A 25,905-nucleotide genomic window follows, 5' to 3' on the forward strand; every position below is an offset into this window, starting at 1 on the left:
TAACAGGATATAATAGGATCTCTGCACAATATATAGTCTTAACCATCTCCAGTGAAAACACCTGCACAAAACAGTTGTACAAAGCAGCTTTATAATGTCCATTTTGTAGTATTTTTTTAGGAGCCCACGCCTTCCACTTCAGGCAAAGTTATAAATCTGAATACCAGCTTGATATGTAATATATTCAGATGTAAAACAAGTTCATACATAAAGAAATGAATTACTGACTTTTGAAAAGGCCACATCAGAAGTTGTCTACATGTATTATCCTTTCTAGTTATTTTTTATTGTTCCCATCATCCAGGCTGTTTTCCAGTCTGACGTCGGGACTCTGCTGGAGCAGGTGGGCACCGGGAAAGAATCTCTGAGCTTCATGAAGAGACGCATCCGCAGGCTGGCAGCACAGTGGGCCTCCGCTGCTCGGCGGCTGGATGACAAGCTCCGCAGCCACTGGAGAGAGCAGAAAAGGGTGAATATGAGGCATTCTCACACACAAATACGCTTCTGTGCACACTGGAGAATGGAAGTGCAGGATAAGAGAACAAGTCTGCGTCATGGTTTCATCTTTTCAAAGCGTTGCGGTGGTAAGAGTCCGCAGACGATGAGCCAGTAAAAAGTGCTTTTCTGATTTTCTTTCTCGTTTTTTTTTTTTTCTGTAACTTTGGAAACATATTCTTCAGCTCCTAATTTGATGTAAACCCATCTGTTTAGGCATTAAAGGAGAAAAGAAAGTCTGAGCACAGGGTGTTTTGAATTCCAAAAGTACTGACAAAGACAGACAGTCCTTTTAATGCCCACATGCAATGCTGCTTAGTTACCACAACAGCTGTGACATTTTGTTGGATTGGTAATATTTACCTCTTTCATCTTCGGCTATTCTGTGTGAATAGCAGAAGCTGAGTTACAGACACAAGGAGATAATGATGCAGAGTGACTCCTACTGTAGCAGGCATTGATTGGCTTCGGTGCACTTTCACCACTGACATTTCCAACAGGGACATTTCCTCACAGTGTCAAAGAACGCTGCCCGCTGGAACAGACGTCCGATTAATAGGCACCGACAGTGAATCCCTTATGGTGCTCATATTAAAACTTTTACTAGATAAGAGACTTTTTACTCACTATTAATCAGAGCATCCTGCACTCAGGATAGAGCAGAGTCACTGTTCCAAACTGCTACACTCTCATCCTTTTGATTGTGGAGTTATTTTTGCCTTTTTGAGGCTGTTTTATGTGTTGATGATACACTGATTTGTTTGGTGTTGAAACGTTCTTCTGTTGTTGCCTGTGGGGTGCCAGCAGTAGTCTTTTGACTAGCGCTGCTCTGCTTTCTGGTCCAGAACATAATGGTAAAAATAACCCGACTTTATACTCTACAAGTGACACAGTCAGTAATCAGTTAATTCACTTTGTGTCAGAACAAAACTTGTAAGAAAATGAAACGAGTAATTGAAAACATTAGACCCATCCTCATCCATATGGTATGTCAGCATCACTGTCGCATTCTCAAGAATGACAAATAACCTCCACCACAATCAACGTGTGCAGCTTTACTGTGGTTATCCACTGAACACATACATTTTATATACAGCACAAGGTTTCTTATCACCGCTAAACATGTGGTGTCCTATAAAATATTGATACACACAATAATATCCTTTAAGTGACTCAGAACCCTGCTATTTACTCTATAGGCGAGACACAGGAGAACACTGTAATTTGAGAAAAATAGAGACGCATGAAATGTTCACCGCTAATACGAGGTTCAGTTTGCAGGGGAAAACTCCCTGCAAACTGAACCTCGTATTAGCGGTGAAGTTCAGGAGTACTAAGCAGCCAATGACAACAGTTGTATGTCTCTCGTGTGGCTCTGGAGTAACGCTGTGATGTTTGATTAAAAATAAACCCAATGATATCACAGTGATGTAACAGACAGATGCTTCACTAACTTCAGTTGAGCTTTTTGAAAGAAGTGGGCGTTTATGAGTCAGAGAAAGCCGAATGAAAAACGCATCCAGTTGCATTGTGGGAAGCATAGGATCCAGTGTTTTGAGAGCACAACACAAGGGACTCAAATCAGGATGTTTAGTCCTTTGTGAGACTGCCAACATTATAATACTAAATCTCTGGAGTTAATCATAATGTGATGTGAGATGTGAAGAGGGAGACAGTTCAATTTAAACATTCTGAGGTTATAAGTTTCTCATAAGCCCACCAATGATTAAGTCTTTTTTTTTTTTTACATTAAATCGTTTTACTCAGAATATGCAGACAGCTCTCCACAAATCCCTCTGAGGATTGTTACTTCAAACACTTAAATGATACACGAGGAATAAAAGAAATTAATTTGTAGTGTTTTGCTCTTTTGTGAGTGAGGTGACAGCATCCCGGCATTATGTGTGATCGGCGATTTGATCGGTTTCTTTCATCGGCCAGTTTTTGGCTCGACAAATCAAAGCCCCTTCTGTAAATAGCATTACAGACGTCTTCCCCACTGGGGAGAGAGCTTTGTTTATTGCAATGCTGTGTTCGGCGTTAATGGTTACTGTCCATTAACGAGACCCTGCGGGCTTGGCTTCCATCGCTTCTACACTGAGCGCTGCTGAGAAGGCAGAAATAATATGGAACGTCTCACGCCAACCTGTGTTTTCTGCTTCCTGTTCTTATTGTGCTTTCACATTTCTGTCCTTGGCATCCATGTGATGTTTGAGTCATGAATCATTAGTGATGTGTATTGCTGGAAACACAATGACTTGAACATGGTGACTCATTTGTGTCCAAAACATAATGTGGAGGGTAAGATGATGCATGCACTTCCAACTCAGTCCAACTAATATTGCATGGTTCTTTCCCCTTAGACCAAAAAGGGGAATTTTTGTATTTTTTTAGTTTTATAGCACCCCCTATACTAATCAAGTCTTTAAAAGGATGCAGCTTCCAGTTACCAGGTACCAACACTGAATATCCAAGGGTAACAGGTTGCACAAACCCAAATCTTCAGCACCAAGTTGACTAATCTCAATTTCACCAATTTATCCTGGCCGTGTCCGCCAACATGTCAACACCTGTTGATTTGTTTCTCCTGCCACCCACACCTGAACTTAACCTTACCCTAAACCCAACTAGTCATCCCTACTATACCGAACTGAAGACTCAACCCCAACCGCAGAGTGGGGCGCTACATACGTGGGAGAAACATAATTTCAACGGGAGGGAAAGACTTCAATAGAAAACTTGTTCTCAGCCCTCCAGTTGCTGTCAATCAGACACAGACACCCATACGCCACTGAGAGCAAGGAGCATTTCGATTATTTATCCAAAGACTTTTTAGATCTGACATGTGTTGACAGAGCTGTGGGCGAAACAGGTTTGTGGGCCCCAAACACGTGGAAAATCCATTTTGCCAGCAGTGTGGGTGATTAAATTTTTTTGTTAGATCGCTATCACAAAAAAACCTCTGAAAAACTCATATTGAGGCATTTTTACTTATATCTAAGTCTGAAAAGCACCCATTTGAAAACCAATTTAGCTCAGTCAGATACATACCAGTGAAGCCTAGATTCTAATATAACTTGACGCTTCTCAAAGCCTCATTAACATCTTTGTAAACTGGGCCTAGTTGATATAAAAATGAAACATGAATCTGCAGCGGTGTGGTCTATTAGTTTCCTCCAAGTTATTCTGAAATTGATTTCAGGGGAAATCGTAAAACATTTCTGTCTTTTCTATTTGCCAGTTGGAAGGACAGCCTGGCGACGGGGGTGTCCAAACAGGTGTCGAAAGAGCTCATGCTGATACTGTAAGAGGTGGAAAGAGCTGTCAGTCATCACTCACCGACACACCGCTGTACGAGTAGATGAATACATCTGTGGTCCAATATGTGAATAAAATTGTCTACTTAAGTTTTTCTTTCAATACAAAAGCAACTGAGGGAAAAAATAAATCAATTAGAAATTAAATCTGTTGAAAAATCTAATTTCATTTCATATTTAACAGCCTGGAAATTCCATCCTTCCCCATCAGTAATTAAACTGCTTATATATCGTTCTGCATATCAATCAGCCCTCAGCAGGTCAATTTTCATTTCAACTCCGTGCACAGCTGATTGTGTTTCTTAAGAATTCCACTGGTGTGAACATGCTGTTACTTTGCTCTCTCACTTTCATTAGATACTCGGTTACATTTAAAATTTGAGATCACCGATGCCTGACAAAAGTCTGAAGTCATTCATATGAGTCCTTTGAAGCATTGGTGAAAATTACACTTGCAAAATCTCAATTACGCACCAGGCAGGACTGATAGATTCTCTGAATAAAGAAATCTAAAATTGCTTAAAATAATGGCTTGATCTCTGCAATAACATTAGGGAAGCGGTTATAACAAAAATCTGTACTTTACATTAAAAACTCCATGCTCTAGTGCACTCCACTCTTTTCTTGTCTTGACTTGACTCTTCTTTTCCTTCTGCATTCAGATTCTAGTTCATGTCGGCTTTCTCACTGAGGAGTCTGGGGATGTCTTCAGTCCCAAAGTGCTGAAGGGGGGTCCTCTGGGGGAGATGGTGCAATGGGCCGACATCCTCACAGCCCTCCATGTGCTGGGACACAACCTCAAGATCTCGGTTTCTCTCAAGGAGCTGCACGGGTATGTTTTGACATGACTTCTTCCTCTGTGATCCTCTTATGTTCTGGCTGTAGGCAGAACTGCTGCAGTCAATGTACACTAGACAGCTTTGCATAGTGATTTTTCTGCAATCTATTTCATGTGGGACTCTTTGCGGCACCTTTTGCAGGAATTATCTGTTGTTTCATGAAAGTGCAAACCATTACCATTTGATCACCTTTGCCCAAACACAGATAAGCTATCTCTCCTTCCTGCAGAGTGTCGCTTCAGCCTGAGGGCTTGACAGCATCTCTGCTCTTTGTGCACCTCCTTCCTGCCACAGCTCACTGAGTCCAGAGTGATAACGGGCTCGTCACTTGTCGTCACAAACATAAATGCTTATGACAGCGAACCCACACACACACACACACACACATGCGTGCAAACACACACATATACGTACGTAGACAGTGCAGTCAGACAGACAAGATGGTTCCATCTTAAAAATATAAGACTACCGGTTGTCACACTGGTGAGAAGTTCAGAGAGCAAACGGTTCCAGTTCTGCTTTGGACAGTCACAGCTATTCTGCCTTCATCCTGGCCGGTCAGGAAAATGGCCGTGTACAGGACAAAATTGCTGTAGATTCTTTTCTGCCAGTGGGTGGTGTGAAGCTGATGATAATGCATGCTTGTTATTGAGCACTTTGGTTATTGAAGACCGTGTCCATTGCTGTATGGAGAGAGGTAAGAGGTGAGCTGCCCTTTGATCTTCAAATTCGGGCTTTAAAGAAAAGCTGCTTTGACAGGAGTAGACTAGGGAGATCAGTGAGGTGGGGAAGACGCCGCGGTGGGAATGCCTCTGCTGGCCGTGCTATTATTTATCCCACTAATTGGTGTCACAGTGTATTGGACCACTGTCAGAAATTGAAAGAAAATTGCAGAAATTCTGACAGAGACTTGCAAAGAAACATCTGCTAAGGTTAAGGCTAATACTTTCCAACAGCTGAATACAGCATATGTGTTTGTGTGTGTGTGTGTGTGTGTGTGTGCACACGCACAAACATTTGAGTGTTTACGCCACTGTGGAGAGAGATGGTTGAGATTTTATTGGTGTATGTACATTCATGAGTGAGCAGTGGTGTTCCAATAAGGCTGATATTGGTCTCTATTCATCAGGAAATGAAATGCGCAGCCTTACAGAATAAATTATTGAGGGCTAAAATTGAAGCTAAGTGGCTGTGTCAGGCTCCAACCATATCCCTTCTTTGTTTGCAGCCCTGCAAAACACAACCTGGAGTACATATCCCATTTTTTTTTATGGCCGTCGTAAATGGGTCTGTTAAAGGAAGATGCCAAACATTCATAAATCCCATTTCTGTGACTATTAATAAATGGAAAAAGGGAACATTTCTCTCCATCCCTTACTCTTACTCTCCCACGCACTATTAAATTGACAGATCGTTATGTGGGTTGTGCTCCCACAGATTCCCCCAGGCTTGTATCTATTTACATTTCCTGCTCTTCACTTTCCCACCCAGGCTTTGGAAAAGAGCTTAAAATCACTGGATTGCCCGCTGTGGTTCTTATGTGGACTGGATTGTTGATATGTTTAGCTTTTTCTCTGGGAGACAAATTAGCCACACTGGGAGCTTAGTTACAGTGGGAGTCAAGTTGCTGGTTTGCATCACATAATTGCCTGTAATTGGCAACATTCATGCTCTCTGGTGGCTTCACCGAGTAGTCACTTTGGCTGCCGTCTTTCCTTTGCTGTCCTGCTCAGACAAATCAGTTGTTTTCACACATCCCTCCCTTAGTCTTTTCTCTACAGCAGCAATTTCAAGCTTGTTTTTCTTGCAGATGCTCCACTGAGACCCAGTCACTGAACAAAGATTTTCTCTTTCCACACACTGCAAAATGCTCTCAAGGGATGCCATGATCACACCTTTTTGGGAGTAATGTAGGTGTAATTGTTCAATTAATGTAATTGTTGTCATTGCACACATGGCAAGTATTCAATTTTTTACAACAATCTATTTCTACAATCTATTATTAGGTTTATCTAAGTCTTTATAAAGAAGTAAGGTAAGTTCAGACACGGCACTGTGCACAGCAGATGGAATAGCTGTTTGTGGAAATTATTCCGATTTTTATCAGGAAATCATGCTACTTGTCCTCTTGATGAATAACGTCCAGACTCACCTGTCGCTGCTGGTCGTGCAAATGTTGGTAATGAAATGTGTTTCACTGAGGCAGCATTAGCTCTGCCATTCGGGCTAATATTGCATGTTGATAGACGTGTCGGCCAGTTGGTCGATCCACGCTGAAATATGCCAACAACTTCTGGATAGATGGCCGTAAAAATTTGGTACAAACATTCATTGGCCCCAGAGAATGAAGCTTGCTAACTTTGGTGGTCTCCTGACTTCTTCCTCTTACGCCACCAGCAGGACAAAATTCCTAAATCCTTTGAAATATCTCAACTATTATCTACTGGATAGATTTGTACAACATTGTCTACAGATGTTCATGTTCTCCAAACGATGCATCCTCATGACTTTGATGATCCCATGACTTTTGTTTTCTCACCATAAGGTTCATATTTGTGGTTTTGAGTGAAATATCTCAACAGCACTTTGGTGGGTAATCATGATATTTGGTGCACACACACATGCCCCCCTCAGGATATATTTCAACAACTTGGGTGAACCCCTAACTTTTTATTTAATACTTTGATGTCATTGGTACTTAATGCTAATCAATGTTTAATGTTAATCAGCAAATGTTACCATGCTAAACTAAAAGAAGGAATATAATAAACATTACACCTACTTAGCGTCACCATGCTAGCCTTGTCATCGTGACCATGTTAGCAAATACATCCTCACAGAGCTGCTGTTAACCTATGATCTGTGCAGTCTTAAATCAAATGCCGTATCCATCAACCTCCTTCCCTTAACAACTCATTGTAGCGTTTAAAAAAAGAAAAGAAATGGCAGCAGTGCAGATGATATTGAAATACGAATTTGAGACTCAAATCCTGTTGACAGGATGTTCAGTCATGAACAGAAGAGCCTCCGACAGATCCATGCAAAGGGAGAGCAGCAGTAATAGAAGAACAAGAGAAGTACAGTCTCAGTCTCTCGTCTTTCCTGGGTTTGCTGTAATTGAAGTGGAGACTTTACTGTTGTGACATCATTTCTGTCAGCAGCACCGGCACTTGTCGCACACTGAGGGGAGGGGGGGTTTGCTACGGCAGTTTGCAGAACAGCAAACACAGCTGTCACTTCCGCTTGGGGATCTCCCCTCATCTCCTCCCAGAGCGACACGGGTAATTAGCCAGCGACAGAGCACGGCATCTCAGCAGCGGAGGAGCAGTGGATGGAGGAGGACGGAGCGAGAAAAACAGAGGCAGAGGCAGATAATAGGGAAGGTGGAGGTAGCTGCAGCCTTTCAGGTTTAGCTGGTTCTGTCAGCAGTGTGGAGAAATGATGTACACACACGTACACACACTGCCACCCAGTAGTGTTGTGATCCAGAGATAATCCGAAGAAACCAACATTTTAGTGTTCAAACCCCACAGGATGGTTCCACCCTCCACTCACACATTCTCTGTCTTGCTCCGACTCTCCCATACTGATATAATTTCACTGTTTTTACACACCATTGTATCTCAGACTCTCGCACCTTTCTGTTCTGTGGTTAGTCATGCAGGACATGAGCGCTGCTGTGCGTAGACATTTTGCCGATGGCCGTTCTATATCAATTATGCCTAGTGGGCTTGTGTGGGGCGCTTGACAGAGCACATTAACAGTCACCAGGTAAATTCACCCCGTTTCTGTCTGCAAACATTCAGATGTACCTGTACTGTGTCATCTGTAACCCTGAAAAATGATTTAACAAAGGTCAAATCGGGGATCAATCATGTCTGTGATCCACCAGTCTGAACGGTGGAAATAATGACAGGCATGAATTCAGGGAACTTGACATCAAAGCTCCAACAAAGGGCCTTATTATGCTGCCAGTCTCAGTTTGTGCTGATGCGTTCTCACCCCGCAGCCCTCTGACTGATGTGCCTTTGTTTCTATGCTTTGACATGAAAAGCAAAACAGCAGCGTTGTTCAAAATAGCCAGTGGAGGCCAACGGTGAGATAACAATATATATCTCAATATGACAGTGTATTATAGTGATTAATTGAAGTTAATAGTGAAGTGCTTGTCTGCTGCATTCAACCTTGTGTGTATGTTGTTGGTTTTTTTATTATTACTATAGAGAATTTAGTTGCATAAAATACAACTGTAGGCAGTGTTTCTAAATCTGTGTTGGACTGAAGTCTCAGTATTACAATTTCATAGAAAACTAGTGGAAGGACCAGAGAGATTTTAGCCAATTTTCATATGAACTTCACGTCCCTACACACAAAATTGTTATATTTTCTGCCGAATAAGGGCACTGTTTACTGCAGTTTAAGAAGATTGGGTCCTCTTGTGATGTTGAAAGCTCAGAAAGTGCTTCCAGAATAGAAAATGAAGAGAAAAATGGAAAGAAAACACAAATGAGGCGCTGATTTTTGCACTTCAGTCCCCATCGAAATTTACCCCAGATATTTGTATTATTGATGTTTTCCCACATAAACGCAGATATATTTTCGGTCTTTTTTTAAAATAAAAAGCTGAAAATAATGAGCCCTAGTTACTCTTTATACATGTTTACAGCTGTTCAACACAAAGTAAGAGTGTGACTCGTGTGTTTCGATAGTGACCATTTTCAGGAGGTGTTTTTAACAAGAAATTTGAGCCAGATGCTTCACATCAAAGTGGTGCATCAGCTGTGTCTGATCATTACAGCCTCAACATCTGAGTTTTTGTCTCCTCCTGCTCTCCTGCTGTCTCGAGTGGTCGATTAGCATGCCAGATCCTGTTCCCTCCACTTTACACACCGTGGCACATCAACTCTCCTCTCTGCCCATGTCATTCCCCTCACACTGCGAGCCCTCGCTCCTGCCGCCCTGCAGCCCTCAGTAAACTGCTTGCCCCCAGCCTCAGCCCCCTCATATGTGCCTGGAAATCTCCCTCAGCCAATTCCCCTCACTGCTGGACACGTGCTTCTTCCCTTAAGAAGTAATGCAGTGTGACTATGGAGTCTCTTACACTCGTTTGTTTCTCTGGCTTCTTCCCTCTCCCCAAACTGGCGAGCTGCTGTGGTGCCAGTGGCCGGCTGTGAAACAGAAATTGCGCCTGATGGTGGTTGTCCAGTGGCATCATGAAATTTACGCAACCCCCCCTTTTTTTTTTTTTTTGCAGTCCATCTCTCAATACATATTTCGCCGCACTGAAGTCTGAGCAGGTCATTAAAACGCAGATGTTTTTACCAGAGAGCTCGCTTTCATATTGTTTGCAAATGTGTCTTCAATGATAACTCAGAGTTTTTAAAAATCTTTTTATTGAATAAATGATGAATTTATCCTACTTAGTTGTTTGTGCAGCCCGAGCCTGATGCACCTTGGCCTCCATTCTAACCTTTTTAAAAACACATCTAGAAAAAGCTGCATAGACACATTTCCTTCATTATGACGAACACAGCTAATGTCATTTTATTCTAAAACAACTCAACATTTTCAATATTTGAGTAGTTCTGTGCCTTGTTAGACGTCACTGAACATGCTCATGGATGTGGATGCCCATTTATGCTGCTGAGAGGATTAAACTGCAGCTACCATTTTTATCACAACAAAGCAAAATGGTACCATTACAGTATGGCTCTTATGTGTTTTTAATAGGTTTCGGATAACTGTGGGGTGGTACCAGGTTTTGACTACGAAGATGATTGTTAATGGGATAAATTCATTGTTGGCTTTGGTCTTTTGTTGATTATGACAAAAAGATGAAATAATGCTATCCTTTAATCTTGCACGGGTGAGCCTCTCTGAAGCAGAGGAAGATAGAGTTGCTCATGGCTGTTTATGTATGCATACTGTATGCGTATGTGTGCTACAGTATGCGTGTGCTCCCATTTCCACACTGCTGGCTCCTTAATGCACTTTAATCCCTTTACTCTTCCCTTAAAGTTTGCCCAGATTTGCATATATCCAATTAAACCTCCGAACAGCAGCAGCTTCAGTGGCTCTTAGAGCTGAACTGTACGTGACTCAGCTCCTCACAGTCACTGTAATACATCTGCTCTCGCACTAATGCTCGTCAGCATTACACCATGAGGGTCCACACAGGCCATAATTCAAACTTGGATGAGATCAGATGACACCACACACGCGGACACTAGTGAAGGCATCATTTGTGCTACACACACTCTACTGGTGAATGAAACCACACATCATTAAGTGAATACACACACAAAGAAAATACATGGACATCAATGTATCACAAAATGCATCTTGTGTGAGTGAGTTTCACCTGTTTGAGTTATTTCGTGTGATGTCTAAGTTAATTGCAGGGGTTTTAGCCACACTGTAGCAGCCTGGTTCTGTGGATGGCAATCTGGGTCGGTCGGTCGGTCAACTACATCTGACATATCTTAATAGTGTTTAAGTTCTAAAGTTTAAATTTACCATTAGATTTCATACAGATATCCTTTATCCTTTGAGAATTAAATTGCAAAAGCTTTAGGGATCCTGTAAGTTTTGGCCTGGTGCCATCGTCAGGTCAAATTTTCACTTTGCTTACTACTGACATTCCCATGAGCCTTTGTGTTTAGTGCTAATTAGCAATTATTAGCATACCAGCATACTAAAGTAAGATAGTGAACGTAGTAACCATTATACCTGCTAAATGGTAAGAACCAGTTATCATTGTCATTGTGATATCATATTTTGAGAAAATGTCAAGAGTGTGAAATATGAAATGTCTGCAAAATATTTTCATCTCGGTTTTTCTTTATCCTGATTTTAGAACTTGAAATATCTCATTGTGTCCGTGTACATCATCTTGTCTGCCCTTTTTAAACGTCCCATATGAATAGCACTTTTTAATCTTTGTAAATGAAGCCCATTTTCTTGTAAACGTCCTTGCCAGTTTTAGGGCCTTATTATGGTAAGAGCCTGCCTGTATTATATCCACCTGGCTGAATACTGCACACCATACAGACAACATAAATACAGCTTAAATGAAGAGCAATTTTGTTTGTGTAAGCTCTGAATTGGCTGGGCGTGTACCTTTTTCAGTGGCCGCAGCTTAAAACACCGTTGGCTAACACGCTCTTGCTCATTATCCCAGTTGCTGTAGGGGAACCAGCCGTCATGCCTGTTTCCACAAGGCTGCAGCGCTGACTAAACATGTTCACTGTCCAATCGATAGGCTCTTGTTTTGCAGGTATTTGTGTGTGTATGTGTGTGTGTGTGGACGCTGGGTCACGCAGGGTGTGTTTCTGAACCAGGTTGCGAGAAAGAGCAGCGGTCTGTGACTGCAGCGGCAGACACTTTCTCCAGCTTGACAACACTACAAACTTTCATATTTTCAAATGAGCAGTGACTGAACACTATTTTCTTCGATGATACTTTCATTGCTATTAGTCCCTTTTCTTTTGAAATATGAGATCCGATATGAGAACAGAAGCCTTGACCGTAAGGTCTTTTTGATATAAACACCTTTGATCACGGAGAGTTTACATTTTGAAAGTCTTAAATATTTAAAATAGTCCTTTTTCTATTGCAAGTAATTTGGTTTCAGTATCTGTTGTTCCTTTCTAATGTTTTAGTTACACATTTCATGGGAACACTACAGTTCCAGTACAGTAGATGTAGCTGGAATTTTAGCTTGAAACTGAAATTTTGTCACATCTTTATAACATTTTCTGTTAAAGATGCTGGAAACTCGGTCTTAAAATTACAAGTAGGTTAGAGGTTTTAGTCGGCATTAGCTTTGTTAATAGCCCCTCCATTAAATTGTACAAATGACTCCTCTGTGCTGAATATAATTTTCTCACAGTTTCTCCAGTAGTACAAATGTGTTACCAGATCCTACGGAATTGCATTATTGTATTCATAAAAATATTCTATATTAGAGGTTGTATAAACGGCCTTGAAATGTTTGGTATACTATCTTAACATACAGTAAAGTGCATTTCGTATGCAGGCTTTAGTACAAACTATTTCACAGACCTGCACACTTACACTCTGCTGTTTTTTGACTGTAGCACGGCTCTTAAGAAGTGCTGAAATTTGACAAAGTAATACTTTCTCTCGAAATGAAAACAGACACACTTGATTGCAGCTTTCTCAAACAAAGTGCTACCTTGATCCCATCTGAAAGCAGAGTGCTCTGAAGCTGCTGTGTACTTTGTCATAGCAGACAACAAATTTATATCTCCTGCCTTTTCTTCTTATTTTGCAACATACGGTTCTTTGGTAACTGCTCTTGTCTGGCTTTATTTATGCTGTATTTTTTCAGGCAGCAGATTCTTGATATTGGAACTGTTCAAGCCTGGTCCACTGCACAGAACACATTATCTCAATGTATCACTGGTGTAATCTCACTAATTTTAATTCTGTAATAAATATGCATGAATATTACTGTCATTCACATGACATGCCTTGTGGGGAAAACAATATCAAAATGATTCTAAAACTAGATGACTACCTGAAGCAGCCATGTTGCAATAAGTCTGTCCAAAATGACTCCCTGTTTAGTATATATCCGCTAGATATATATAAACTAAATGCTAACATCAGCATGCTAACATGCTAACAATGATAATTCTAGCATGTTGATGTTAAGCACATCTAATGTTTGCCATGTTCACAGGCAGGTTAACGTGCTAACATTTGGCTCTAATGAGCACTAAACACTAACGGAGTAGTAGGCTGGACAAACTGAACGACCTAATAGCGATACTAGATTAAAGCTCTGAGCGTAAAACTTATTACAATTCATCCACTGGGGACGATGAGTGTGTGCACCAAATTTTACAGCCATCGACTGAATAGTTGATATATTTGTTGAAAATAAAAATGTCGACTTCATTGTGGCACTCGAGCGAAAGTCAGAATCGGTAAGATTCATCCTCTGGGGACTATAAATGTACTGAATTTTAATGGCAGCCACATAGTATTTCCTTCTGGATCAAAGAGGTGGACAGAGAGACTGATGCTGTCATCCCAAGAGCCATGCTGCTAGCAGGACTAAAAAGCCTGGTAAGAGAGCGGCGAGGGAAAAGCAAAGCAAATGCAAAAGACACTACTGTGGCCTTCTTGCATACAACACTTATGTAGTAAAAGCTTGCATGGCATCATGACAAAGGCAGATTCAGCACAAACAATGTTTGCCTCTGCATTTGTCAAAGACGTGTAGTTAAATGAACGTGCTGCGTGTCTTGTGTGAGTTGGAACAAGTTGTGCAGACAAATTGGGTGGCTCCCCGTCGGGAGGCATCGCTGCCTTGTAGCGTTGAATTCTGTATTGTTTGGTTGAGTGGCTCAGAACACCGACATGCTTCACAACCCAATTGGGCTCTTTCACTCTGTCTGTCTTCAGCTCTCTCTCCCTCTTTCTCTCCCGCCAACTACACTCAACTCGTACACGCACACATATGTACTTAGAGGAATGGGAGAAATGGCACCAAACGGCTGTGAAAAGTAGGGCAGTCCCATCAAAATCAGTTAGCCAGCTGACTGGTCAGAGAGGATTAGATTCTAGCTTTTCTGTAAGATGATCACATCTCTGTCATTACAAATATCCCTAAGTGTCTTTTAGGTGCTACACTAGAAGATTCCTCTTTGAGAATTGATTCACCTGCATAAGAGCAACACTTGATGCTGTAGCAGCAATACTGGCATATTTCTAAATTATATGAAGCGATCAGTAGAAGAAACATCAGTGATTTGCATCGAAGCCTGTGCAGCTAACGACTTCAAGAATGCTTTTCTAGCTCTGGTGGACCTGTACGCTTGCATAGACATCAAGTAGAAACAATATTCTCTTTGTAAAAACACTTCTAGACACACAAACTGCAGCATCATTGTCATACAGCGTTAACTGCCTCCATCAGACGTGTCATGCCACATCTTGTTTCACACTGGCGGAATTTCATTGGACTGAAGTTTTGTAGACGTGCAGAACTGGGATGCTGTTCAAGCACCCAGAACATCAGTTTGACCCGAATGTCCCTGCAGCGTTTCACTTTTGCTCAAACTTTTTTTCATTAAAAGAAAATGAAGTAATTTGTTTCTTTCTGTTTGGCCTGATTTGATGCTAAAAGGCACATCTGATCTCACTGCAGGTTTTTGGGAGTCCCTCCAGGAAGAGGAAGCTGCCCTCTGACTGGACCTCTACCCTTTGATCTCATCTACACCGACTACCACGGCTTGCAGCAAATGAAGCAGCACATGGGCCTATCACTGAGGAAGCACAAGTCAGTCTCTGTCTTTCTCTATGCCTGTCCTGTCTTTATCAAGCTCTAAGTGCAGTGTATGTTTGTTGCATCCATTTTTGTTACCCAGTGTTTGTCCTGATAAAATACTCCGCTATTGGCTTATTGACTGGCTGGCGTTACAGACTGCTAACTTCACTGTGCATCAGCAAAATTCTCCCTTTGGGGGGATCCAACTTGGCCTCTTTACACAGTGATCAATCCACCAGATATATGCTTCTGAGCTGAGGTCGCTACCATTTTCACAGCATCACAAACACTGCTCTATGTATCCATCACATAGGAAAGAAGGCACAGCTTACCTGCTTTAAATGAATCAGTTAGTCTGGACACAAGTGCATAGTTATGTCCTATGATAAAATGCAGCTCATGTATTTGTAAATGCTCAAACAAATTAATATGATCACAGTTGTGAGCGGTTCCCAGCGTTGTTCTCTCTGTAAATTCAGTTGGAAAAGTTGGAAAATTCAGTTTTTGTCCTTTTGTTGCAGCTGGGCAGCACTGGAGCGGTCACAGTACTTTGTTTTTTTTATTATTTATTTTATTCAAACAAGGAAAAACTATTTTGATTTCTCTTAAACATTGCCTTGGCAGTGTAAATCTCTGCTGACTCCAATCAGCATCAGTCTAAGGTCGGGTGATCGACCAGCACCACTTCACTGTCACAAAGTGACAGACCAATAATTTCCTCTCCACCCCTGAAACTGATTAGAGATGCGGGGCATTGATAAACCGTCTCAAATTGGATTACATCAATTGATTTTTGACTTCCCAGTGTGAATATTCGCTGCTGATAAAGTGCTGATGTAATTTTCTTTACGTCTTCTCTCAGGCCGCTCATTGTAACCTTAGAGCATAAAATCTGTTCCAACCCGGTTTTTCGATTGGGGTCTGATCAGAGAGGCGATAAGTGCAGCATATTTTATGATGTTTTAGTGTTGATGCAGTTAAAGTAGTCTAATCTATTGATTTTGTAGCCTTCAAATTATCAGAGAGAATTTTAAGCATTTTATGGTCTATCCAAAGAGACTCACTCATGCCAAGAGAGTCTCTCCTTAACATGTACAGTGTCCATGTGTTTCAGACCTGTCCAGGCTGTCTTGATCAGTCCCAGCAGAGGGCCCAGAGACGGCTATGAAACGAGGCTGTGATTTACGCCTCTGACGTCTCACCTTAATGCCCTTGTTAGCTCTGCTCAGTGAGCAGGCACTGACAGCTTTACAAACCCAGACAAAAACTTATAGCGTTTGTAACTCAAAATGAGATTAATATTCTCTCTTTTTAGGTAGCTGTCATGTTGTTATGGTCTAATTGTCTGAGCGTGTCATGACGCGGATAGATTCTTCTTGTGCATTTGGTGAAATAGGCCTCGCTAATAGAATTATTTTTGCTGCGTTTTTTTCTGTTTGTCTCACTTTTTCAGGGAGACCGCTTCTTTCTAATTTCAGCTCAGCCTATTTCTTATTTTGTCCCAGGTGCCACATCCGAGTGATTGACACCTTCGGCACTGAGCCTGCTTACAACCACGAGGAGTATGCCACCCTGCATGGCTACAGGACCAACTGGGGCTACTGGAACCTTCACGGCCAGCAGTACATGACCATGTTCCGTATGTGGGCTCTTGTCTCTCTAGCACAGATTTTGTCTTTGAGGACGTCCTCCTGCTTAAGAGAACCTGAAGTGTTTTGATGCATGTGGGCATGACAGTGTTTGCGAGCAGATTGTGTGGGCTTATAAAATCCTCAGGCCGTAACAGGCAAGGCTTTTGGGGCACAAACTTGGGAACAGAGAACAGCTGTGCCTGCACAGATGCCTAATGCCACTTACTGTGAGCAAGCACAGCCCGCCACACACATTCACGCCATATTTGGCGAAATTTGTGGCAAAACAAACTTCAGCTCCTCGTGTATTCTCCAATTAATTCAGCCACAATGGGCAGCCCTGCTGTTTTCAAAATACTTACTGTTATCACAAAGCCCAACACTCTGATAGATGTCAGCTTTCATCTCTGGTTTGAAAATTGCATGAAAATACTGTTTCTTTCTCCTTTCTACTTGACATCTCCCTGCTGTTGTAGATATCTTGAGCGCGCTGCAATCAAACACTCTCTGTACATTAAAACTACAGCAAAGATGATGAAGAAGAAAGTCTTGCTTTGTCAAGTTATTTGACCTTTTCACACTGTGCAAATGAATAAAATAATAATTTATGATAAAACATCATGAACGACAGAGTTTCCACAGTGCTCGTTTTCCTCTCTATTCTCTGCATGCACAGCCGTCTGGATCTCCACAGTTTAATCACCTTTTTTTTGAGACATGAAATTGGACTTGTAGCGTTGTATTGCCAATTGCTGTGTTTGTCCTTGGCAGCCCACACTCCAGATAACTCTTTTATGGGTTTTGTGGCGGAGGAGCTGAATGAGACGGAGAGATTGAACATTCAGCGGAACAAGGTTAACAATATGGCTGTTGTGTACGGCAAAGAAGCAAGCATGTGGAAGGTCTGTATCACAGAACAAACCCTGCGAACATGCCAGTGAATTTGGTCTTTTTTTTTTTGTTTCTGATCTGGGAAATGAGGAATTAGTGTGAGTGAGAGTGGTCTCATCACCATCATCATGTTAGAACCATGTACTTAGTACCTGCATTCGATCCTTTTTGTACACAAGGCTAGAAAAAAAGAAAAAAAGCGTTCTTGGATTTAATACAGCGTGTGATTGGCCCATTACACGTAGCATCTACAACCCATAGAGTCTATGGTGGTGAAGACGAGCGCAGTGTATGTGAGGCAGTTGGCGGTTGCCTTTATGCCGAGATGTCGTCATAACATTCAAATGTATGGCTATACCGCACACGAGTCACATGATAAAGCACCGCATCACAAGCATGGAGAAAAGGGATCAAATGAAGAACTTTGTTAGTGTCTGTCACTTTAATGATGTTTGTATTGGTACTTAACCATATTGTAATTTTTTAAAGGACACTCAGCCTTAGGACTCAAGTGGTAGCTCACAGCTAACTGACTCCATGGCAACATTGATTCAGCGTCCTGCCGCTGTACGTCTCCTAAAGCTCCGCAGTCTGTGTCAGTGTATGGCAGCACATGACAGACGACTGTAGCATAGAGAGATTTAATGCATATGTTATAATGTGCTTTTTGCATCAATGAGGCTCTATGAATGTCTTTTGATAAAAACAAAGTTTACAGAATATCTTGAATATCACTTTCCCTAGCAAACCTTCACAGCATACACTGTCCCATACCCACTAGATGTTACATTTCCTGCAAACAAGTTACTCCTCCAGGAATTTGGCCTGAAGTGTGGTGGTAGAGGAACAATTGTTTTTGTTTCAAGTAAATTTTCCGTTCGAGCTACTGGCAAGGTTTCTTGCTTTTACTGTAACTTTGAAGTGTGCTGCAGCCTCCCCCAAGGTTTGGTACAATTGGATCTGACTGCAGCTTTGTTCCTACACTACCATAACATTCCTTGTTTCTCAGAACGACTTCAGCTGCAATGTAACATTTGTGAGTCTGAGATATTGCAGTGTAACCGGCAGTAGTGTTGGGGTCTCTCCAGACAATGAATATCCCCCTGTTGAAAGCAGCCTCTTCCTTCACCTCAGTTTTGAGGTTTACATGTGAGATTTTAAGTCTGTAAACATCCTATGAGAGGGAAAATGACTAATTCTTCATGTCATATTCTCTTTTCCTCTACATCTGCCTCTCTCTACTGACTTCCCTCTTCCTTCTACTTCTGTTCTCACACTGTACTGTCCTATATTCATCATCCCATGATGCATCATTGATGGATCCGCACAGCTTCAAGTAAGCACACCTGCTTATTGATTCTCCAAATACCAACCAAGACTTTTCTAAAACTTGCCTAGAAATAGTTTTGTTGGCATGAACTTACATGTAAAAAGATAAACACTTGTTTACAGTGACTTGAAATATGTCAAATATCTCCCAACATCTAAATCTATAACTTCTGCTGTAATGTAGCATAGAGGAACATCATATAAAATATTTACATTTAAAGAAGACTTCAATAAATTATTGAAATTACGATTGAATTACTTTTTGCTTCAAAAACTGCACATAATTGTAATTAATTTTGACTTACTTAAATCCAATAATGTTTGATTCTCAAAAGTGATATTGGGTGGAGTAATAGTTTCAATAAGTGTGATTTTCATCTCCATATTGCTTCAAGACATTAAAATGGCTCAGGATGAAAAATGAGGAATAACACTCAGATGGCATTTATAAATGATTTATGCCTTTAAGACAAAGCATTGGTGAATAATTCATAACATTCCCCCAGAAACACTTTTGGAGATAAACTAATTCAGTTTTACGCCAGTAGAATGATTCAAGAAAATTTTGTCCACAGGGTAACACAGAAGATATACATTGATTTAAGTCTATCACAACTTCACAGGTACTGGACAGGTGCCAGCTATCAAAATGATGATGTTAGTGCTAACATGAGCAGAATCGGCTCATTAGATCAGCTGGCCTCGTTCCCAGTAACCAATACTTAAGCTCGGCTATGGTGATACCCGTGCCCTCCCAAACACCTTTGGGCTTTTCTCTCCTTCAGAAGAGGTTGTGTGTAATGCTAATTAATCTGCAGTTCATGTAACCAGTTGTAGCTGTCGGTGCTGCAGGAGAGTAAACATGGGACAACCGAAAACTAGAAAAGTCAAATAAAGCCATGGACGGCGTCCTCGGATATTCTATATATATATCTGTGCAGTCGAATTAGATCATTAACTTAATGTTAATGCAATCATTTCATAAAGAGTTTAAAGATTAAATTACTATGAAATTCTCATCATATTTGGTTGAATTAGTATTGGCAGTATTTGTCATCTATTATAGAGGTCTGCACTTTGATGTGTGAGTTTTTAAAGCGAGACAACTAAAAGCTCTTTAAGGACATTAAATTATCTGCCTAAACTGTAGATCATAAACCGTCTTGGAAAGCAGTCAGAGGCTAAAACTAAAACTGAAACTAATGGATATAGTGGACTGACAAAATAGTCATTTGAATACAAATGAAGCTGGCTCACCTTGGTCGCAGTGTTTTCAATGAAAAATTACTTTTTACTTTACATTGCTCATTTTCAAGCTTTTAACTCATTTTGCCACCCGCTGTATGTTCCAAAGGGAAAGGAAAAGTTCCTAGCCATTTTGCATCGCTACATGGAGATCCATGGGACGGTGTACTATGAGACACAGCGTCCCCCAGAGGTGCCTTCCTTTGTCAAGAACCACGGCCTGCTGCCTCAGCAGGAGCTGCAGCAGCTCCTCAGAAAGGCCAAGGTGGAAACATTACAGAGGCTTTTAGAGAATGCACAGATATTTTGCATGAAATGCTTTGCTATTTTATTGTTTTTAAGTCTTATACTTCAAATGTTGACTCGTGTGTGCAGACTCATGATCACTGCCTCTTTTTAATTTTTCTGTCTAGTTGTTCATTGGATTTGGCTTCCCCTACGAAGGTCCTGCCCCTCTGGAGGCCATAGCCAATGGCTGCATCTTCCTGCAACCCAAGTTTAATCCCCCACACAGCTCTCTCAATCATGAGTTCTTCAGAGGGAAGCCCACCTCCAGGAAGGTAGATGCACCTGTCTTTATCATAGCTATGAGAATGATTAGCACTTTCAATAGTATGACGTGATGGTGAACAACATTGTTACAGTCAAATAATCAGTCAGGCCACGTATCCATAGACTTGCACAATCCAGCCATTTTAGTGTTTGTTTTTCACACATATGCATTAAATATGCATCATGTGTGGCGTTGCTTTATTGTGACAGTGAATATATCCCATTTATTCCCTCCTCAGGTGTCCTCTCAGCATCCATATGCCGAGCAGTATATTGGCCGGCCACATGTCATCACTATCGACTTCAATAACTCTGAAGAGTTTGATGCAGCCATCCGTGAGATCATGAGGATCAATGTATGTTAAGTCTTGAGCGTTTGCCATCCAAACTCGGCACAACTCATTCAAAGTTCTGGCTCTTGTAATATAGTCTACCACAGTTCATTTTACACTGCTGCATAGCGATCATAATCATAATTTGCTCTTGCACAGTTCATAGTCTGGTTTGACCCACTTTTGACGCTCCCTGCCTCCTAATAGAGCTCTTAATCATGGCATCCAACATTACAGCAAAATGCTTAGCTGGCTGCCTCTCAGCTCACCGCACTGCTAATTGCCTGAGATATTGAGCGGCTCAGTAGGTAAACTGTGCCCGCACCTGGGTTTACATGGCAGCTTTCCAGAGGCCAGCCCCACAGGCAGCAAGCATTATCCACAGCAGATCATATTAATCAATCACGCTGTGCTCAATCTGTCACCAGAACAACACCGAGCCACAGCCAAGCATCTTGCAGTGCCAAGATGCATGTGTGCCTCTACCTGCCAGGTGTGTTAAATAGACCTTGTGTTTCGTGCTGATAGAGGCAAAATGAAGTACCAGTTGTGGAAATGGCAAATGCTTAAAAAGGGGATCCTGGGAGAAGAAAATACACAACTAATCAGACAGGCTGACCGCACCATACGTTCAAAAGCAAGCAACAAAGAGCAACTTTTATTTCCCTGATCTTCTTGTGTATCTAAGTTGGACATGGTTGAAAAAAGTGCCATTTGTTATTTACAATTATGGCTGAACTTCAGAAATTGTGAGATGTGAGAAATTTATACTCATCCAGGCAAATTCTTCAAAGTATAACACTTACACACTAACCAACTAGGCAGACCATGCTCTGGAATGGCAAATACTGTATCTTTGTTTTTAAAACGATGAGTGTGAGATATGCTTATGTGATTTTTTTTTTTTTACCACGTTAGTAGCTATTTCCCACCATTTCCAGTCTTTATGTTATGCTAAGCTAACTAGCTGCTGGCATTAGTCTCATATTTACCTCATGGAAATAAAAAATTCAATTTCACATCTAACTCTTGGTAAGTATCAGCAAATAAGTGCATTTCCCAAAATGTCTAACTATTCCTCTAAGTTATTTGGTGCATTTATAATAGTAGGTCAGTGTATGTGATGCAGGGTTTAAAGGGCCCATATTATGCAAAATGCACTTTTTAATGTCTTTTCAACATAAATGTGTGTCCCCAGTGTGTCTAGAGACCAGCAAACTCTGTCCACTCAGACTGTCCTCTTACTATTTCTCCTTCTTCATATTTCAGTAAATGAGTGTAAAAACACTCCGTTTATTCCTCTTATGATGTCATAAGGGGATCTGTTGATCATGTGACCTCCTCCAGCCTTTCAGCATGCCAGTTGTCCCCGCCCTCTGAATACCTCCTGAGTCCACCATGCTGTCTGCCATTTTTTTCCCCACTAACGCCAGCTCCCGGTAACACGAAGATGTCGAATGTGAGAGCAAAGCAGCTGATTGTTTGTGTTCTTCCAAAGCCGAGCGATCAGACAGAGGCTGAAAACAGCTGCAGCAACCGTGTCTTGTACAACAAAAGTAATGCCTTTTTTGAACATTAACACACCATGCAAACCTGTTCTAGTAGGACTTTAAAAACACAAGTATGAGCTTTAAAATGAGCAGAATATGGGACCTTTAAGTTGAAACAAATCTACTGTAACATTATGCACATGTGTAGATGTGCACAGCACAGTTGGTAGTCTGGTTAACTTGAATGTGTTTGAGGCCAGCTCAGCACGTAAAATTCTTTACTAAACACATTTTGGGATGCGATTTGTTCATAGTGCTGCTGATCATGTTGTTGATGTTAGATTGCTGCTTCTGTCAGTGAGCTCAAGAGCTGCCTGTCTGAAACACTGTAGCCTCAGATTTTAATGGCACCATGGCAACAGTGCATGATGGAATTGGGGGAACAGGCAGCTGATAAAGGAGCACTAAAATGTCTGTGACACTTGCCCAATCGTACTCGCTAGCTGGGTTTGTATGCTTTTTTTTTTTTTCTGCGTATGGCTGCTCGCAGCATAACTCACCTCAGGAACACGGACGAAGCTTCCTCTCATATCATCGATGATGGCATGAAATAATGAAAGCTGCTCACCTAATTTTTCAGCCGAGCAATGCAATCAGTTTAGATATATAAAATTGCACAGTCATTTTAAAAATGTTTTCCACTGTGAATTCAAATCGCCCTCGATGAAGCATTTTTTTTTTTCTCTCTCTCTCTGGTTCCATTATATAAAGATGCCCAAAAGGCAAATTGCATTGCAGAATAGCTGATGAAGTGCCAGATACATTTCATTAAACTCAGATGAAATAAAGTAATAAGAGAGTGCTAAAAGGAACACAACACTAAAAGGAGCCATTTATCAATTTAAAAGCCTGAGCGCTTTAGTGGCCTGATGGTAAACAATGAGATCTCACTCTAGCTACCATGGGAGAGATTCAGAGGGGATTCTGCATTGTTAATCCTGACAGACTGTATCCCATCCTGATATATTACATACTTATTAACATAATCAAAGCACAATAGTTTTCAAATTGCAGTAATTAATATAAACCTATCTCCAAAGACATCAACTTGCAGCCATTTTTCAGCACCACCAGCATGAGTCTGTCTTGCTGTCACTGCTGTGTTCTCACATTTGATTTGTTCTCTGTGAGGCTGTTGGCATAAAATGCTGTAAAAGAAGAGGATCTATTGATCTGAATGCTCTCGGTGAATCTAAATCCATTGCCTGCCATCAAAAGTCAGACAATAAGCGACAGGCCTGTAAAAGCGACGCTGATAACTGCACCCAAAGGAGCCAGAATGCACAAAAACATCAGCCTCCTCAGTAATGGATGACCAGTGGTCCTCTGTCAGTTTAATCTATTGTTTGACATATTGATGTAGTCATCACTAAAAATAATGAAATCAGTTTTCAAAGCTGTCACCTGTGATGCATTTGGTCATTGATTTTAATGTATGGCTCATAGCATGATATAAGCCTTTCACAATTACGCTAATGAATATGTCAGCTTTGATTAACTATCAGATGCTTAGTTCTTATAATTACAATGGCTTAGTGCTATGGACACTCACACACACACACACACACACACACACACACACACACACACACACACACCCTACTGTTTCTTCATCTGTGTGCACATCTGTGTTTGTAGGTGGAGCCATTCCTGCCTTATGAGTACACCTGTGAGGGGATGCTTGAAAGAGTTCATGCATACATTCAGAACCAGGTGAGTCTCAAAGCTCAGTGGTGTTTATGTCGCCTCCCAACAGATGAGGTTGGTCACAGTTCGGCGCCGTGAATAACATAAAACAGATGTGAAGAGTGAACCACAAGATTAATTGTTCAGCTGGTAAGGCCCTCAAGAGACCTGTGTTCATAACAGATTAATGCCGTATTTTCTGACTGCAACTATTACAGCTTGGTAAATCAATAATATTACCAAATTACCATTGTAATAATTGGTAGAAAGAGTTAACAGGTTAAATTCCAGTAGGCATGTTTCTGCGCTTAATGAGAGAACATCACCTCTTGTTCCAAAAAAGCTAAAGATGCGACAGCCATGAAACCAAGAAACCAAACCTGTAAATCGACACTCCAGACTTTATAATGGTGGTCCACAGACCACTGTGGCTCCGTCTACTTCTAACGTCATTAGTCCCAACAGCTGGAGAACCTTGCCCTCCTACACCAGAAGGATTTAACAGCCCACGCTGGTGATATGGGATTCCATAACATATAATATTTTTAGCCGTCACACTACAAACTGCAAGCCAGTCTTTAAGCTTCGCTGTGTTAATCAGAATCAGAATTCCTTTAATAATCCCCAGGGGGAAATTGCTTTTTGTTACACCCAGCTCCAAAAGAATAAGAATAAACTTCAAACACAAAAGTAATAATAATAATAATAATAATGATACAAATAATACCACTACTACTAATAATAATGTATAACAACATGTACACTCAGAATGAGGAGCTGTGTTACATAATAATAATAACAATAATAATAATCAGGTGAGTCCAGAGTCCAGGGTCCTCTCCTCTCTGTTGAAACAGTTCACGTACTGGGTGAAGTTGGGCAGTGCCTTTGCCATGGTGACATGGTTGAAGACACCCGAGATAGCAGTGAGTGCACTCGGGTGTAGAGTCTGTACCCAGGCGATGGCAGAGTGGATGATGTCACACGCCGAAGTTGGGTTGACAGAAGGAGGAATGTAAACAGTCACCACAACAACATGTGAAAACTCCCTTGGCAGGCAACGTGGACGAAGACCAACAGCAAACAGTTCAACAATGTGACAACAACAGCCTTCGCAATGTGGCTAAAGCTATCGAGCGTGCCCATGATATCTATCTGTGTGATATTTTATACAGTGCTGAGGGAGAAGTCATGCTAAGGACGCTTCAGTACGTCACCATTTCAGCCCTGCCAAAAAGATCCGAAACTCAAAAGTTTCAAGGTGGACTACATTTCTCAGTCTTTCCACGCGTTTTCAGCGGTCATTTTATGAGATGCCAAGATACATTGTGTGTGTCCTCAAGGTCTGACAAATATGCTAAATGCATTTTCATCTTCACAGAATATTGATTTTTCTTGAAGTAAGAAACCTGCATTGTTTAAATCCATGTTTACTGGCAAGAAGCTGTCCTCTTTACTGCCTTTGCCGACACAGTGGTGTGCTTCTTGATGCATAACCTCGACCTGTGGATCACTGGAACGGCTGAAATGTCATGTAGCACCCACACATAAAACAAATGCATCGTACTGTAGCCACAATAATAGTCAGAATCTCTACAGAGACTCCACACCAGCAGAAAATGGAAGCAGCGTATTCAGCCATGTCTGTTTGGTACGCACTCTACTGAAGTATATGGAGACAGATTACTATATTTTCTATATCATAAGAGAAGAATGAAGAGATTCTTTGGCTTGAATA

The 25,905-nt window shown here is 41.3% G+C and overlaps 1 protein-coding gene across 1 annotated transcript in view; it reads left to right on the forward strand.

Moving 5' to 3' along the window:
- The window catches only part of LOC139216950 (alpha-1,6-mannosylglycoprotein 6-beta-N-acetylglucosaminyltransferase B-like), a 50,747-nt gene that overhangs the window by 19,361 nt on the left and 5,481 nt on the right, over positions 1-25,905 (forward strand). The window contains exons 7-16 of the mRNA XM_070848198.1: positions 305-469; positions 4,475-4,644; positions 14,832-14,963; positions 16,457-16,590; positions 17,354-17,484; positions 18,804-18,809; positions 20,157-20,312; positions 20,461-20,607; positions 20,839-20,955; positions 24,120-24,194. Of these exons, the coding sequence (XP_070704299.1) occupies positions 305-469; positions 4,475-4,644; positions 14,832-14,963; positions 16,457-16,590; positions 17,354-17,484; positions 18,804-18,809; positions 20,157-20,312; positions 20,461-20,607; positions 20,839-20,955; positions 24,120-24,194 (1,233 nt within the window). The remainder of the gene's footprint in view (positions 1-304; positions 470-4,474; positions 4,645-14,831; positions 14,964-16,456; positions 16,591-17,353; positions 17,485-18,803; positions 18,810-20,156; positions 20,313-20,460; positions 20,608-20,838; positions 20,956-24,119; positions 24,195-25,905) is intronic.

This window comes from Pempheris klunzingeri, chromosome 17 (assembly GCF_042242105.1).
Source record: "Pempheris klunzingeri isolate RE-2024b chromosome 17, fPemKlu1.hap1, whole genome shotgun sequence".
Lineage (NCBI taxonomy): Eukaryota > Metazoa > Chordata > Actinopteri > Acropomatiformes > Pempheridae > Pempheris > Pempheris klunzingeri.